Raw genomic sequence first — 13,270 nt, forward strand, 5'->3', positions numbered from 1 at the left:
CTAATTGAGATCTCATTATATTTTCTTTTATATCTATTATAAAGAAATCAAGATAAAAGGGAAAAAAATGAGCTTATAAATTTATATACCTTCTCCAATTATTGGGTGATGATTTTGGATTACTTCATTAAAGCTATCAATTGAATGCTCTCTTTCTTGTGATTGGTTATTTTTCTTAATAATATTCAACTTTTTGCGTCTCCTCATGGTATTTCCTACAAATATCAAAGAAAAATTAGTTTTAAACTTTTGTAAGGTAAGTAAAGGATTTAAGAAACATTGTCATCACATATACCATATAAAGTTATAGATTAAAAAAAAACATACCTGCAACTACAATAAATTAGAAAAAGTACATTAATTTAGAAAAAGTCTTCTTCATCACTTGTACCATCTTCATCCTCAAAATTTTGGAGAATGTCTTCCATATTTGTTGTAACTTCAATAACATCATCAATATCATCAATTTCTGATCTGATCAAATCATTTCCAGTTATCTCTTCTAAGATTTGTTCATTCCCTTGATCTATGTCATTGAACATCTCATCACCCAAGTCATATACATCTTTAACTTTAGCATGCACAACAACAAGCCAATCATTTTGTCTTTTATTTCCCACATAGAATACTTTCTTGGCTTGAGATGCAAAAATAAATGGGTCATCACAAATATCATTCCCAGTATGTTGCAAATAATTGAAATTTACTAATGACATGCCTAAATTGCCAATTTTGCAACCCCTATTTATGTCAACCCAATCGCACCTAAAAAGTACAACCTTATATCTTCCCGAGTAATCCAATTGAATTATATCTGTCAATGCACCATAGTAATTTATTTCCCCTTCCCTAGGTTGCTTATCTCTTGTGCTAGCATAACTTCTTGCCTTAACAGTAACAACAATGCCACTGTTTTGAGTCTTTAAGCATCTTTCACGTTTCTTTGTATGAAATCTAACTCCATTAACAATATAACCACTATATTTCCTCACAATTTCTAGTGGACCACGTGCTAGCCACTTGATATCATCTGTGACAATAACACTACCTTGCTCCTCCAAACGTGCAACCTACCACAATTTTAATAACATTTAATCACAAATTTCAAATGATTCTAAAATTCAATATTATTAATGGATGTTTCTAAACACTTACTCGTTCACGAAACCAATCTGAAAATGTTTGACTATGAATTTTGTCAATTTCATACGGAGATAGTCGACGATTTCGTCTCTTAATAAGATTAATGTGTTCTCTATGTAAATTAAAAAGAAATTAAAAAACAAATGAAGGTATAACAAACCAAATTTCAGTAACTAAATACATGAATGAAAGAAATGATCTTACTTTTGAAAGGTGTCAACATTACTATTATTAAAAAGCACATATCTATGTGCTTGTAGCAATGTTTTCTTATCAAGAGACTCTCGACAAACTCTTTTTCTTTTCTTCATGTTGAACCCAACTTGACTCTTTCTCCCCAATGGTCTACCTCTAGGGTTTAGTAGACTTGTATTCTCTACAAAATGAGAATCATCATTTCGACTAGATCGATTAAAACGAGTTTCCACCCCAGAAAGATATCGTGAACAAAAATTCAAACATTCATGAGCTAGATATCCCTCTGCAATAGAACCTTCTGGATGTGCCCGATTACGAACAAATGACTTTAGAGTATAAAGGAATCTGAAGAAAAAAAAATTTAGGCTATGTAATATGATAATGTCATTTTACTTTATAACTATAGAATTTTAATAAATTATTGAGAGAAAAAACAAACCTTTCAATGGGATACATCCATCGGTAATGAACTGGACCTGCAACTTTTGCCTCATATGCCAAATGGATTACTAAATGTACCATCACAGTGAAAAAAGTTGGGGGAAAAATTTTCTCTAATTGACACATTGTTTTTGCTATTCGATGCTCCAAGTGCTCCAAATTACACTCATTAAGCACTTTACTACATAGTTCTTTGAAGAAATGACAAAGATCAACTATAGCAAAACTAACTTTGTTAGGCAAACAATCTTTTATAGCTATAGGAAGAAACTCTTGCATTAGAAGATGACAATCATAGCTTTTGAGACCAAATATTTTGTGTTGTTTCACTTGTACACATCTTGAAATATTAGATAAATATTCATCTGAAGCTTTTATTGATTCAAGAACTTCCAAAAATGATTCTTTCTCATTTGATGTCATTTGGTAACAAGCTCTAGGAAAATATTGTTTACCTTTACTTTGATGCATCTTTGGATGGAGTTGGCTTTTAATGTTCATGTCTACAAGATCGTAACGAGCCTTATCATTATCCTTTGTTTTCTTTTCTAAATGCAACAATGTTCCAATGATGTTATCACAAACATTTTTTTCAATATGCATCACATCAAGATTATGACGAAGAACATTATATTGCCAATAAGGCAATGAGAACAAAATACTTTTCTTCTTCCAAGGTAAGTTACTCCCAAATCCATGATCTTCCAATTGCCTTAAAGAAATAGTTCCATTAAGCGGCTCAGGTGGAGCTCTAAATTCTTGCGTTCCATCAAAATCTACTCTATTGTATCTCCATTTATGGTTGGGCTCTAACCAACGACGATGACAAGCATAGCAAAACTTTCTACTATAACGCAACCACTTAGAGGCAGTTTCAAGACCACAACATGGACACGCATACTTTCCTTTAGTACTCCACCCAGACAAAATTGCATATGCAGGGAAATCATTAATAGTCCACATGAGTGCAGCATGCATTTGAAATGACTCTTTTTTGCATGCATCAAAAGTTTTTGCTCCAATTTCCCATAATTCCTTTAATTCTTCCACAAGAGGTTGCATATAAACATCAATTTTATTACCTGGACCTTTTGGGCCAGGAATAAGCAACGATAGTATAAAATTGGGTTGTTTCATACACATCCATGGAGGAAGATTATATGGAATCAAGATAATGGGCCAAGTGCTATGAGTAATTGACATAGTTTTAAATGGATTAAAGCCATCAGAAGCTAAACCTAATCGAACATTACGAGGGTCATAAGAAAAATTAGGATATCGACAATCAAAGTCCTTCCATGCAAAAGAATCAGCTGGATGTCTCATAAGCCCATCTTTAGTTCGACCATCCTCATGCCATGTCATAAAAGAAGCTGTTTTTGATGATAGAAAAAGTCTTTGAAGTCTAGGTATAAGAGGAAACCATCGAAGAATCTTTGCAGGTATCTTTCTTCTACCTTCAATACCATCAGAGTTATGTTTCCATCTTGAGGAAAAACATTTGGGGCAAATTTCAACATCAGCCAAATCCTTCCTATACAATACACAATCATTGGGACAAGCATGAATTTTTTCATATGATAGACCCAATCCTGAAATAATCTTCTTTGCATCATAAAATGATTTAGGCAAAGTATTTTCTTCTGGTAATACATCACTCAACAACTCTAACAACATTGAAAAACTTTTGTCAGTCCACCCATTGAGACACTTTAAGTGGTACAAGTGTATGATGAAAGATAATTTTGTGAACTTCTTACAACCAGGATAAAGGTTTTGCTCAGCCTCCTTTAAAAATTGATTGAACTTATCTGGATTGTTTCTATCATCAGATTGTTGAACATTGTGTTCATTAATAAATGCTCCAGAGTCCCTATCCTCATCATTTATACATGTATCATCACTATTATTATTTGTATACATAGCAAAAGCATCATGAATCAATGTATCCATGTCATGCTCAAACTCCCCTTCTACTTGAGATGTACTCACAAAATTAGAAAAGCCAACTTGTTCTCCATGAAAGATCCAATTAATATATCCTTTTAGAAACCCATGATTGATTATGTGTTCGTAGACATTCACTCGAGAGTGCCACTTGAAATTTACACATTTGGTACAAGGATATAAAATTTTTCCATCCTTAGATGATCTTTCGAAAGCATAATCAAGAAAATTTAGAACCCCTCTAATATACTTCTCTTTATTTAAAGAGACTTCACAAATCCAACTCTTATCCATTTGATACAACAAACTGACAAATAAAATAAAACTCCAATTAGCAAAAATAAATGGATACATAAATGCATATTTCCTATTCTTAAGTGACTATTTTTAAGTGACATAAAAAGAAAATTTAACTAACTAATAATGACAAATCCAAGATCTTCATTTGCACTTTTCAAACCAAAATTTGAATCCAAATAATATATTCATATATAGCTAGTATGCTAAAAAGACAACAATATCTGAAATGATTACTATTTAAAACCACTATATTATTTGAATCCTATAGCTACCCAAGGTTGTTGAAGCTAGAGCCAATCAAGTGTATACTGCAGTAAGCACACCACTCAGTCCAAGGCATAACTACATTTTTATATGATTGAATATATTTTCAGCAACTTCAACCATCATTTTTATTTTGTAACCTTGTAGCCTGTGGGTTCAATAAAGAGCAATGTACATATTTATATGAAAAACAATAAAGACTAGAGAGGTTATAGTTTCAAATTTAGAAACTAAAAATCATACACTGGAAATCCTCCTGACAGACAAAATAAAGAGCAATGTATTCATAGACAACAATAATTTGCTGCATATATTTTCTTTGAGCCGGAATATGAGAAAGGCATTATATTATATAACTATATAAAGCATAAGCTAAGATTAACCAATAGCACCTTTGCTTGCTTCATAAACTCTGCTATGACCCTTTTGTAACAATCCTCACATACCAACGGTGGCACCTCCACTTGCAATCTAACCTGCAAAGGGAAAGAGATGAAAAAGTACATATTCAGTGACCCATTATATATTGATGTCAATACAAACTTGGCAGAAGAACCTAATCAAATACAGAGCTTACTTGAAATCAAACATAAGAGACATTTCATCAAACATTTAATAAGTGACTAAGCAAAATTACTAAAAAAAAATAAAGGCTTCCATTGTAGTAAACGGAAAAATTACCAGAAAAGAAATAGAGGTCCTATTCCAAGGCTTTAATTCTATTAAAACCCAAACTTATAACATGTACTACTAATAATGATGATTGATGAGTAAATGCTTATCCTTAAATTACACCCATTGTATGAGAAATGACATTTGCAGGAAAAAACGGAGGAGAACACTGAGATTTGTTAAATTGCAAAATGTAATACAAATGCTTATCCTTAAAGCGTGGCTTATGATCTTATCAGTAATAACTAACAATACATTTCACCTTCCAGAAATCCCAACTCAGAAACTTGTGTGCGAGAGTTCAAGCGTGTGTCCATGATTGAGAACATACATCAAACAGTTTGTGATCAATATCAAACATAACTAATTTGCACAACAGGCAGTTATTACCTAAAAGATTATGAATGAACCATGAATTCCGACAGAACAGAACAACTCAGCTACATAGGGAACGCGTAGTTGATGAAAAACAGAGCCAGTGATTACATCTACAACATTATGTAAAAAAAAAGTCTAAAACTATAAAAAATAATATTGCTATTAAGAGATTGAGCAAAAGAACAACTCAAAAAGCAAATCGCAATGAAATAAAGGATTCTAGAAAAAAAAACCTAGATTATAAGAACACAAGTGTTACGAGATCTACAAATTTGGAACCAATCCTTTAGATTGAATAAATAATGTGTGAAACAAAGGCATGAAAAGAAGAATATGAAATCAGACCTTAAGATTGTTTAAGTTTGAAGCGATGAACAAACCCTATGAAAAGTAAAAGTGATCTTCATTCTCTCCGCTGCGAGCTATTTTGATTTCGATCTCCAATGCAAGTTATGTTGATTTCGATCTCCGCTGCTTAATGAGCTGTGAAAATTAGTGGTTACGGTAGGAAACAGAGAGAAAGGAAGAATTTGAAATCATACCTTTAGATTTTTTATGTTTGAAGTGATAAAAAACCCTTATGTAAAGTAAAAGTGAATCTCACTCTTACTACTGTGACTATTTCGATTTCAATTTCCACGCAAATCTCTCTTTTCAAATTACACTAACTAAAATTAAGAAAAAAAATACGTGACTAGTCAAATTGAAATAAAATAGACTAAAGTAGTTATAAATAATTTATAATTACTTAATATTTTTTTACACCATAATTTTTTAATATTTATAAATCAATAATTATTAATAAACTCAGTAACTTACTTAAATAATTATTAGTAACTAAATAAAATATTGGCTATCAATAAAATATTTATTAATAATTTTCAAATTTTACCTACATTAAGTGACTATAGGTATATGTTTTTGTGATTTACATACATTAAACATGCGTAGGTAAAAGTATTTTTGAGTTTTTACTTACATTAACTCATGTGTGTAGGTAAAATTGTGTGTAGGTATAGATCATTTTTCTTGTAGTGTTATATCTAGTTTGTTTATATTTAAGAAAAAAATATGATTTTTTTAGAGGGAATATGATAGATGAGTGAAAGAGAATTAGGGCTACACTAGTACTACTAAGAAGAAAATAAACTCAGGAAATTCATTCATGCCCTTCTCCATGATAAACACTACAATATATATGTAAAATAACCATGTAATCTATCCCTACACGTGTAGGACTAGCAATTATTAAAAGCCAAATAAAACCTTAATAACTAGACATAGTCTCTCATCCAACAAGGTTTGGATATGACACGTTTGGGCCTATTCACTTTTGGGCTTGGACTATTTGGTTCTCTATCATTTCCGACCCGTTCACAAGGGACCTTGTCCTCAAGGTCATGACGTGGCAGCTGCGGGTAAGTGGAGGGAGGAATGGCACGAATCATTGAAGAATTGGACGACGGAGATGTATTTGTGTTTCTTGGTACCAAATCCAACGAAGAAACAGGAAGTGGTGGTTGCACGTGGACTTCCTTGGTGGGAGACATTGATGGGACAACATTAAAGTTGGTTGGTGGATCCGTTGGCAAAATTGAAGCCGTAGGATTAAGGGTCGATGGTGTAGATGAATTTGACGAAGGAAACACATTATGACCACCCTTGAAAAGTGAATGGTCTTCTTCATTATCAAACGAAAGCGGTGGAAGAGGCTTGTAATGTTCCAGAGGACTTGAGCCATGGTATGGACGAAGCTTAGAAATATGGACTACGGAATGGATGCGAGATGAAGATGGAAGATCGAGATCATACGCCACCTGTCCGATGCGGCGTCGCACCTGAAAAGGACCATAAAAACGCTTTGCCAACTTTGCTGAAGAACGACGAGAAACTGAAGCCTGACGGTAAGGCTGGAGTTTCAAAAGCACCCAATCTCCCACTTGAAAGGTAAAATCCTGGCGACTCTGATCGGCATAAGCTTTCATTCTCTGTCGAGTGCGATGTAAGTTAGCCTTAACAATGCTAATAATGTGTTTGTGCTCACGTAGAATAGCCGCAACTGAGGTGGGAGCGGACAAACTAGGAATGAAGTCCACCGTGGAAGGCGGAGGCCGGCCATAAAGAACATGGTATGGAGTGGTGCCAATACTAGTGTGGAGGGTGGTATTGTGCCAGTACTCAGCCAGATGCAAAAACTTATACTAAGAGCGAGGCAGATCACTAGTAAAACAGCGCAAATATGCCTCCAAACTACGGTTCAACACTTCTGTTTGGCCATCCGTCTGAGGGTGATATGCCGAACTAAATCGCAATGTTGTACCTTGAGCACGAAAAAGGGTCTTCCAAAAAGTGCTGATAAAGATTGGATCTCTATCAGAAACAATGGACTTCGGCATGCCATGCAACCTACAAATTTCCACCGAAAATCGATGGGCTAACTGAGGAGCACTAAACTTTGTTGGCAATGCGAGGAAGTGAGCATATTTACTTAATCTGTCACTGTTGAGATTTCCGTTGAAGTACTTTTGTTATAATTGAAATTTAGTTTAATTCTATCAACGGTCTCAAACACGGCAAGTATACCGGCCGTTCAAGTAGTAAAAATATCGTATCCACAGGGATTAGAAGGTAAAATAAGCATTTATTGACTATTCGTGACTAAAAAATAATTCCAATTTCATAATTTGTCATGTGAATTCAAGGTTAAGACTATTGGAATGAAAGCTGTAAATAAATATTGGTTTGTGAGTGGAAAGGGTAGAAATGATTTTATGGTTTTGTGAGATTATGGGGTCAGATTTCACCAAACGTCAAACTAATGAATCCTTAATCTCTTGTTAAATTCATTGCTTAGTCAACCCAATAGTTTACTCAAACCTAATCCCTTAGAGCAAGAGCCTAGATGTGGATATTGAATATCAATCCCTTGAGTACCCAATATCTACATCCGCATTACGGGCTAGGGTTTAAGACTACTAATGGGCTAAGCTCCATTCCTAGATACATTTCCCACTAGGCATTTGTTTCAGAGCTAGTTTCAAGGGTTATTTTCCAATACCCAATGGAACCTATATCATGCAATGAGATTAAATCCAAAGCAAGCATTAAGAATAGAAACATAAACAACAATGAATGAAACAACATGTATATATATCATAAAAACCGTAAGGATTACAATAGAATTCGTTGGTTACATCTAACCCCACAAAAATGGGTGAAACCACTCAACAAAGAGGGTAAATACAAAATAGAGATGAAGGGAGAAATGAAGAACCGAAGGAAAGATCCGCACACGGACGATCCCAAGCCCTGGGAATCCCTTTCGCAGCTCCTGGAGACGCCCAATGTGAGAATGAGGGAGAAACCCTCGAAAATGGCTTCAAATACGAGCCTGGGAGGTCAGATTAGGGTTTCGCGCCCGGCGCATAAGTCTTCGCGCCCGGCTCAGAGTCTTCTGAGCACTTTCTGCCTCGTTATAAGCCCGGCGCAATTACTTTTACGCCCGGCGCAGTGTCTTCCAGAGGCTTTCAAGCATTCTCTGCCTTAGAGCAAGCCCGGCGCAATTCTCTATTAAGCCCGGCGCAATTCGTTCTAGAGAGTATTGAGGTACTCTCTGCCTCGATCACGCCCGGCGTGGGTGGAGTCTCGCGCCCGGCGCATGTATGACTTCCAGAAGTCCACTGCTCTGTTCTTCTCAAGCCCGGCGCGGAGTCATCTTGCGCCCGGCGCAGCCACTCTGCTCTGCTCCTTGGCTCCTTATGTTTCCAATCCAAAAGATCTTCAATCCTCAAATCTCTAGCTCAATACCTGCACAAAAATGAGGTGTATTAAGGTATTGTTAGCTAAATTTGGGTTAGTTATATCTGCACACAAAATGAACCAAAAAGAGAACAATTATATTGCAATGGTTCAAAGGATGAGTGGAATTTGTTCAATAAGTCTCATCCAAAAAGAGGTAAAATTGAGACTTAACAGTCACACAACACCCAAATAGTGGTGTGGCCAAAGGAACTAGGTAAGTGGGTCACGAAATCCATGGTGATGTCCTCCCAAACTCTGTTGGGGCTGGTTAATGGTTGAAGTAATCCCAATGGTTTTTTTGTAGGGTATTTATTATGTTGGCACTCAAGACAGTGACGAATGAATTGGCGAACATCTACAGCCATGGAGGGCCAATAGAATGATGCAGCCAGGCGACTCAATGTGGGCTTAACACCAGAATGACCAGCCACGGGGGTAGCATGAAACTCCAAAAGCAGCTTACGACGAAAATCAGCAACATCAGGAACAAATAACTTGCCCTTAAAAAACAACAAGCCATTCTGGAAGGTATATAGGTCTCTACCCTTAGGATCATTCAACAATTTATTTTTAATTTCCATGCCATCAGGATCAGTAACAAAATATGTCTTCCACTCTGCAATAAAAGGAACCACCGGGTTGGAAACAGCTAACACCAACAATGCAGGACAGGCCTAGACAAAGCATCAGCAGCAAGATTGTGCTTCCCAGGACGATAAATAATATCAAAATCAAAACCAAGCAACTTGGTGGCCCACTTCTGCTGGGCTGGAGTGTGAATAGCTTGAGAGAGTAAGTTTTTTAAACTTTGTTGATCAGTAATAATTTGAAAGTGATGCCCAATTAAATATTGTCGCCATTTCTTTACCGCCTCAGTAACGGCAAACATCTCTCTCACATATACTGATTCAGATTGCATCTTTGGACAGAGTTTCTTGCTAAAAAAGGCTATTGGGTGGCCCTTTTGAGATAAAACAGCGCCAATGGCAGTTGCAGAAGCATCAGTTTCCACCACAAAGGAAGAAGTAAAATCAGGGAGAGCCAAGACTGGAGCAGAAGTAATTCGGGATTTCAATTGTGTAAAAGCTTGTTGAGCACTTGTATTCCAATTGAATTGAGTAGCTTTTAGGAGATCGGTGAGGGGAGTGGCGATGGCTACATAACCGCAAATAAACCTCCTATAAAAACCGGTAAGACCCAAAAATCCTCTTAATGTCGTGAGAGAACGAGGCTCTGGCCAATCTAGGATAGCTTGTATTTTTTCAGGGTCAGGATGAACCCCCTGTCTAGAAATAACATGACCTAAATAAGAAACCGCTGTAACACCAAAAACGCACTTAGGTAACTTGGCGTAAAATTGATTAGAATGTAGGAGCTGCAAAACAGAACGAAGGTGAGTGACATGTGCAGAAAATGATTCACTATAGACCAGTATGTCATCAAAAAAAACCAAAACAAATTTTCGCAAAAACGGTCTTAGTAAATCATTCATTGCAGATTGGAAAGTTGACGGGGCATTGGAAAGCCCAAATGGCATCACTAGAAATTCATAGTGGCCATCAAAAGTACGGAAAGTAGTTTTATGAGTATCTGATGGAATAACTCGAATTTGGTGGTAACCTGAGCGTAGATCAATCTTAGAAAATACTCGTGCTGCCCCTAATTCATCTAACAACTCATCTATTGTAGGGATTGGAAATCGATCCCGAACTGTAATGGCATTTAATGCTCGATAATCCACACAAAAGCGCCATGTGCCATCTTTTTTTTTAACAAGAATAACAGGGGATGAAAAGGGGCTAGTGCTAGGAGTAATAATTCCTTCCTGTAACATATTTGAGATAAGGGTAGTCATGATGGATTTCTGAGAATGTGGGTAATGATATGGTCGAATATTAACTGGGGTAGAATTTGGTAGTAAGGGTATGTGGTGGTCATGAGGGCGAACTGGAGGTAAACCTTTAGGTGGTTGGAAAACATTATCAAAGTAATTTAGCAAATTGGTAAGTTGGGAAGAAAAAAATGTTGGTGAAGGCTCAGTCTCTAGGGTAGGAATGGTAATATTGGGAGGACAGTAGGGTGAATGTGGTTGGGCCATGGTGAGGTAATGAAATGAAGCCACAGAATTTTGATGTATAAGGGAACGAAGCTGGTGGAAGGAAGTGGGGGAGGGGGTATGGAAGGGTTCACCTGTGAGGGTGATGGGTTTCTTTTGATGAGTGAAAGTGATGGAAGGAATTGAAAAATCGGCCATGATAGGTCCCAACAAACGTAACCAAGCAAGACCCAAAACAACATCAGCACCTTCAATTGGTAAGATGTATAACGGAACAGGAAAACTAGTTTGGTGAAATGAAATTGGAACATTAGGACAATAATGTGTACAGGAAATGTGGTCACCATTTCCCACCATAACCTTGAAGGGTTGTGTAGGAACAGATGGAAGCTGAAGAAAATTGGCAATGCGTGGTTGTATAATATTGTGGGAGCTACCCGTATCAATCAAAACCACCACTGAAAAGCCTTGAATGTGACCCCGAAACTTGAGGGTTTGCAATGATGGAGACCCTGTAAGTGCATGGCTGGAAAGTTGAAAGTGGATGGCTGGGGAGACCTGTTCCGTCTCAAGTTGGTCTTGTAATTGATCTGCAATTTCGAGCCCAGGATTAGGCTCCTCATCACACAAAAGTAACAAAAATCGGGGTTTGTTGCATTTATGGCCTGGGTAGAATTTCTCATCACAATTGTAACAAAGGCCAGCAGCACGGCGTTCCTGAATTTGTTGAGTATTAAGGCGCTTGATGGGTGTAAGGATGAGGAAGACGTAGAAATGGATGATTTGAGTGTGGAGGCCTGTGAAACACTAATAGATGGGGCGGTCTGATGATGGCGGGTGGATGGGTTTGTCGAAGATGGATTGGTACGATGTTGACGTGACACGAAATCTTGAAGTTTAGCCTCAATTAATTTAGCCAACCCAATAGCTTGAGAAACAGATTGGGGCCTTAGGATTGCTAACTCATTTTTTATCTCAGGAATTAACCCTGAAATAAAACTATTCATAAATGTAACAGGAGGCAACCCACAAACTTGGTTACTTAACTTTTCAAAAGCAGATTGGTACTCAGAAACCGTACCTACTTGTTTCAGTTTGAACAATTCCGCTTGATGGTTCTCGTAAGAAGAGGGGCCAAAACGGAGCTGTAAAGCTCTACTGAAAGAAGTCCAATCTCCCAATTGATTGTTATTGAACATCCATTTGAACCAGCTAAGTGCCTCTCCTATCATGTAAAAAGCGGATATAGAAACACGTTGTTCCCAAGGAATCTGATAAAACATGAAGTATTGATCTGCTTGGAACAACCAATCCAAGGGCTCGAGACCGTCAAATTGATTCAATTGTAATTTGGGTGGACGAAGTGCATGCGGAAAAGGATAAGGAGATGGGTGAGGAACAGTGGGGATAAAGGGTGGTGGGCCTGAACTTGAAATAGGGGATGTAAAGGGGCCAGAGGTGTCAAAAGGTGGAGGAAGGTTTTGGGTAGTAATAATAGGGGCAGTGTATAAAAGATTTGTACTGGGAAGGGTTTGTGAAGGTTGGGATAATGATGGTGGTATGAAGGGCGGATGATAATGTGAAAAGGTGGGGGAAGAAGGGATAAAGGCATTTTGGGTATGGGAGAAAGGAAGGGATGAAGGGTTTGGTTGGGTAGGGTTTGATATACGATCTACCAGAGAACCAATCACGGATGTCAATGAATCATGTCGTGTATCATGGATAAGGGTTTGTTGTTCAATTTGAGATTGAAGAGCACTGATTTGGGCAGATAAAGCAGAAATAACATCATCACCTTGTTTGGAGTCCGCATCTTTTTTTGGAGGCATGAAGAACGACGATGAAAGCACCAAATGATAGATGAGTGAAAGAGAATTAGGGCTACACTAGTACTACTAAGAAGAAAATAAACTCAGGAAATTCATTCATGCCCTTCTCCATGATAAACACTACAATATATATGTAAAATAACCATGTAATCTATCCCTACACGTGTAGGACTAGCAATTATTAAAAGCCAAATAAAATCTTAATAACTAGACATAGTCTCTCATCCAACAAGGTTTGGAT

The 13,270-nt window shown here is 36.9% G+C and overlaps 2 protein-coding genes across 3 annotated transcripts; both read right to left on the reverse strand.

The window, feature by feature from the left end:
* Positions 1-89: 89 nt before the first annotated feature.
* On the reverse strand, positions 90-5,998 carry LOC145951632 (uncharacterized). 2 transcript variants are annotated; one of them, XM_083063160.1, is made up of 8 exons: positions 5,886-5,998; positions 5,689-5,814; positions 4,686-4,769; positions 1,781-4,036; positions 1,348-1,686; positions 1,156-1,255; positions 328-1,070; positions 90-215 (listed from the first exon to the last, which is right to left on the reverse strand). In XM_083063160.1, exons 4-7 carry the CDS (start codon positions 4,021-4,023, stop codon positions 363-365), a joined length of 3,390 nt encoding a protein of 1,129 aa, XP_082919286.1. In that variant the 5' UTR covers positions 4,024-4,036; positions 4,686-4,769; positions 5,689-5,814; positions 5,886-5,998; the 3' UTR covers positions 90-215; positions 328-362. The 2 variants fall into 2 exon arrangements, with proteins under 2 accessions (XP_082919286.1, XP_082919285.1); XM_083063159.1 differs by lacking the exon at positions 5,886-5,998 and having other exon boundaries at positions 5,689-5,879.
* Positions 4,317-13,029, reverse strand: LOC145951912 (uncharacterized). The gene is made up of 9 exons (XM_083064099.1): positions 12,069-13,029; positions 10,013-11,997; positions 9,330-9,818; positions 7,587-7,865; positions 6,729-7,544; positions 4,686-4,769; positions 4,537-4,549; positions 4,434-4,441; positions 4,317-4,337 (listed from the first exon to the last, which is right to left on the reverse strand). The coding sequence occupies exons 1-9, from the start codon at positions 13,027-13,029 to the stop codon at positions 4,317-4,319; spliced, it is 4,656 nt and encodes a 1,551-aa protein (XP_082920225.1).
* Between the last annotated feature and the right edge of the window lie 241 nt (positions 13,030-13,270).

This window comes from Cajanus cajan, chromosome 9, assembly GCF_000230855.2.
Source record: "Cajanus cajan strain Asha chromosome 9, NIPB_CcT2T_4, whole genome shotgun sequence".
Taxonomy (NCBI): Eukaryota; Viridiplantae; Streptophyta; class Magnoliopsida; order Fabales; family Fabaceae; genus Cajanus; species Cajanus cajan.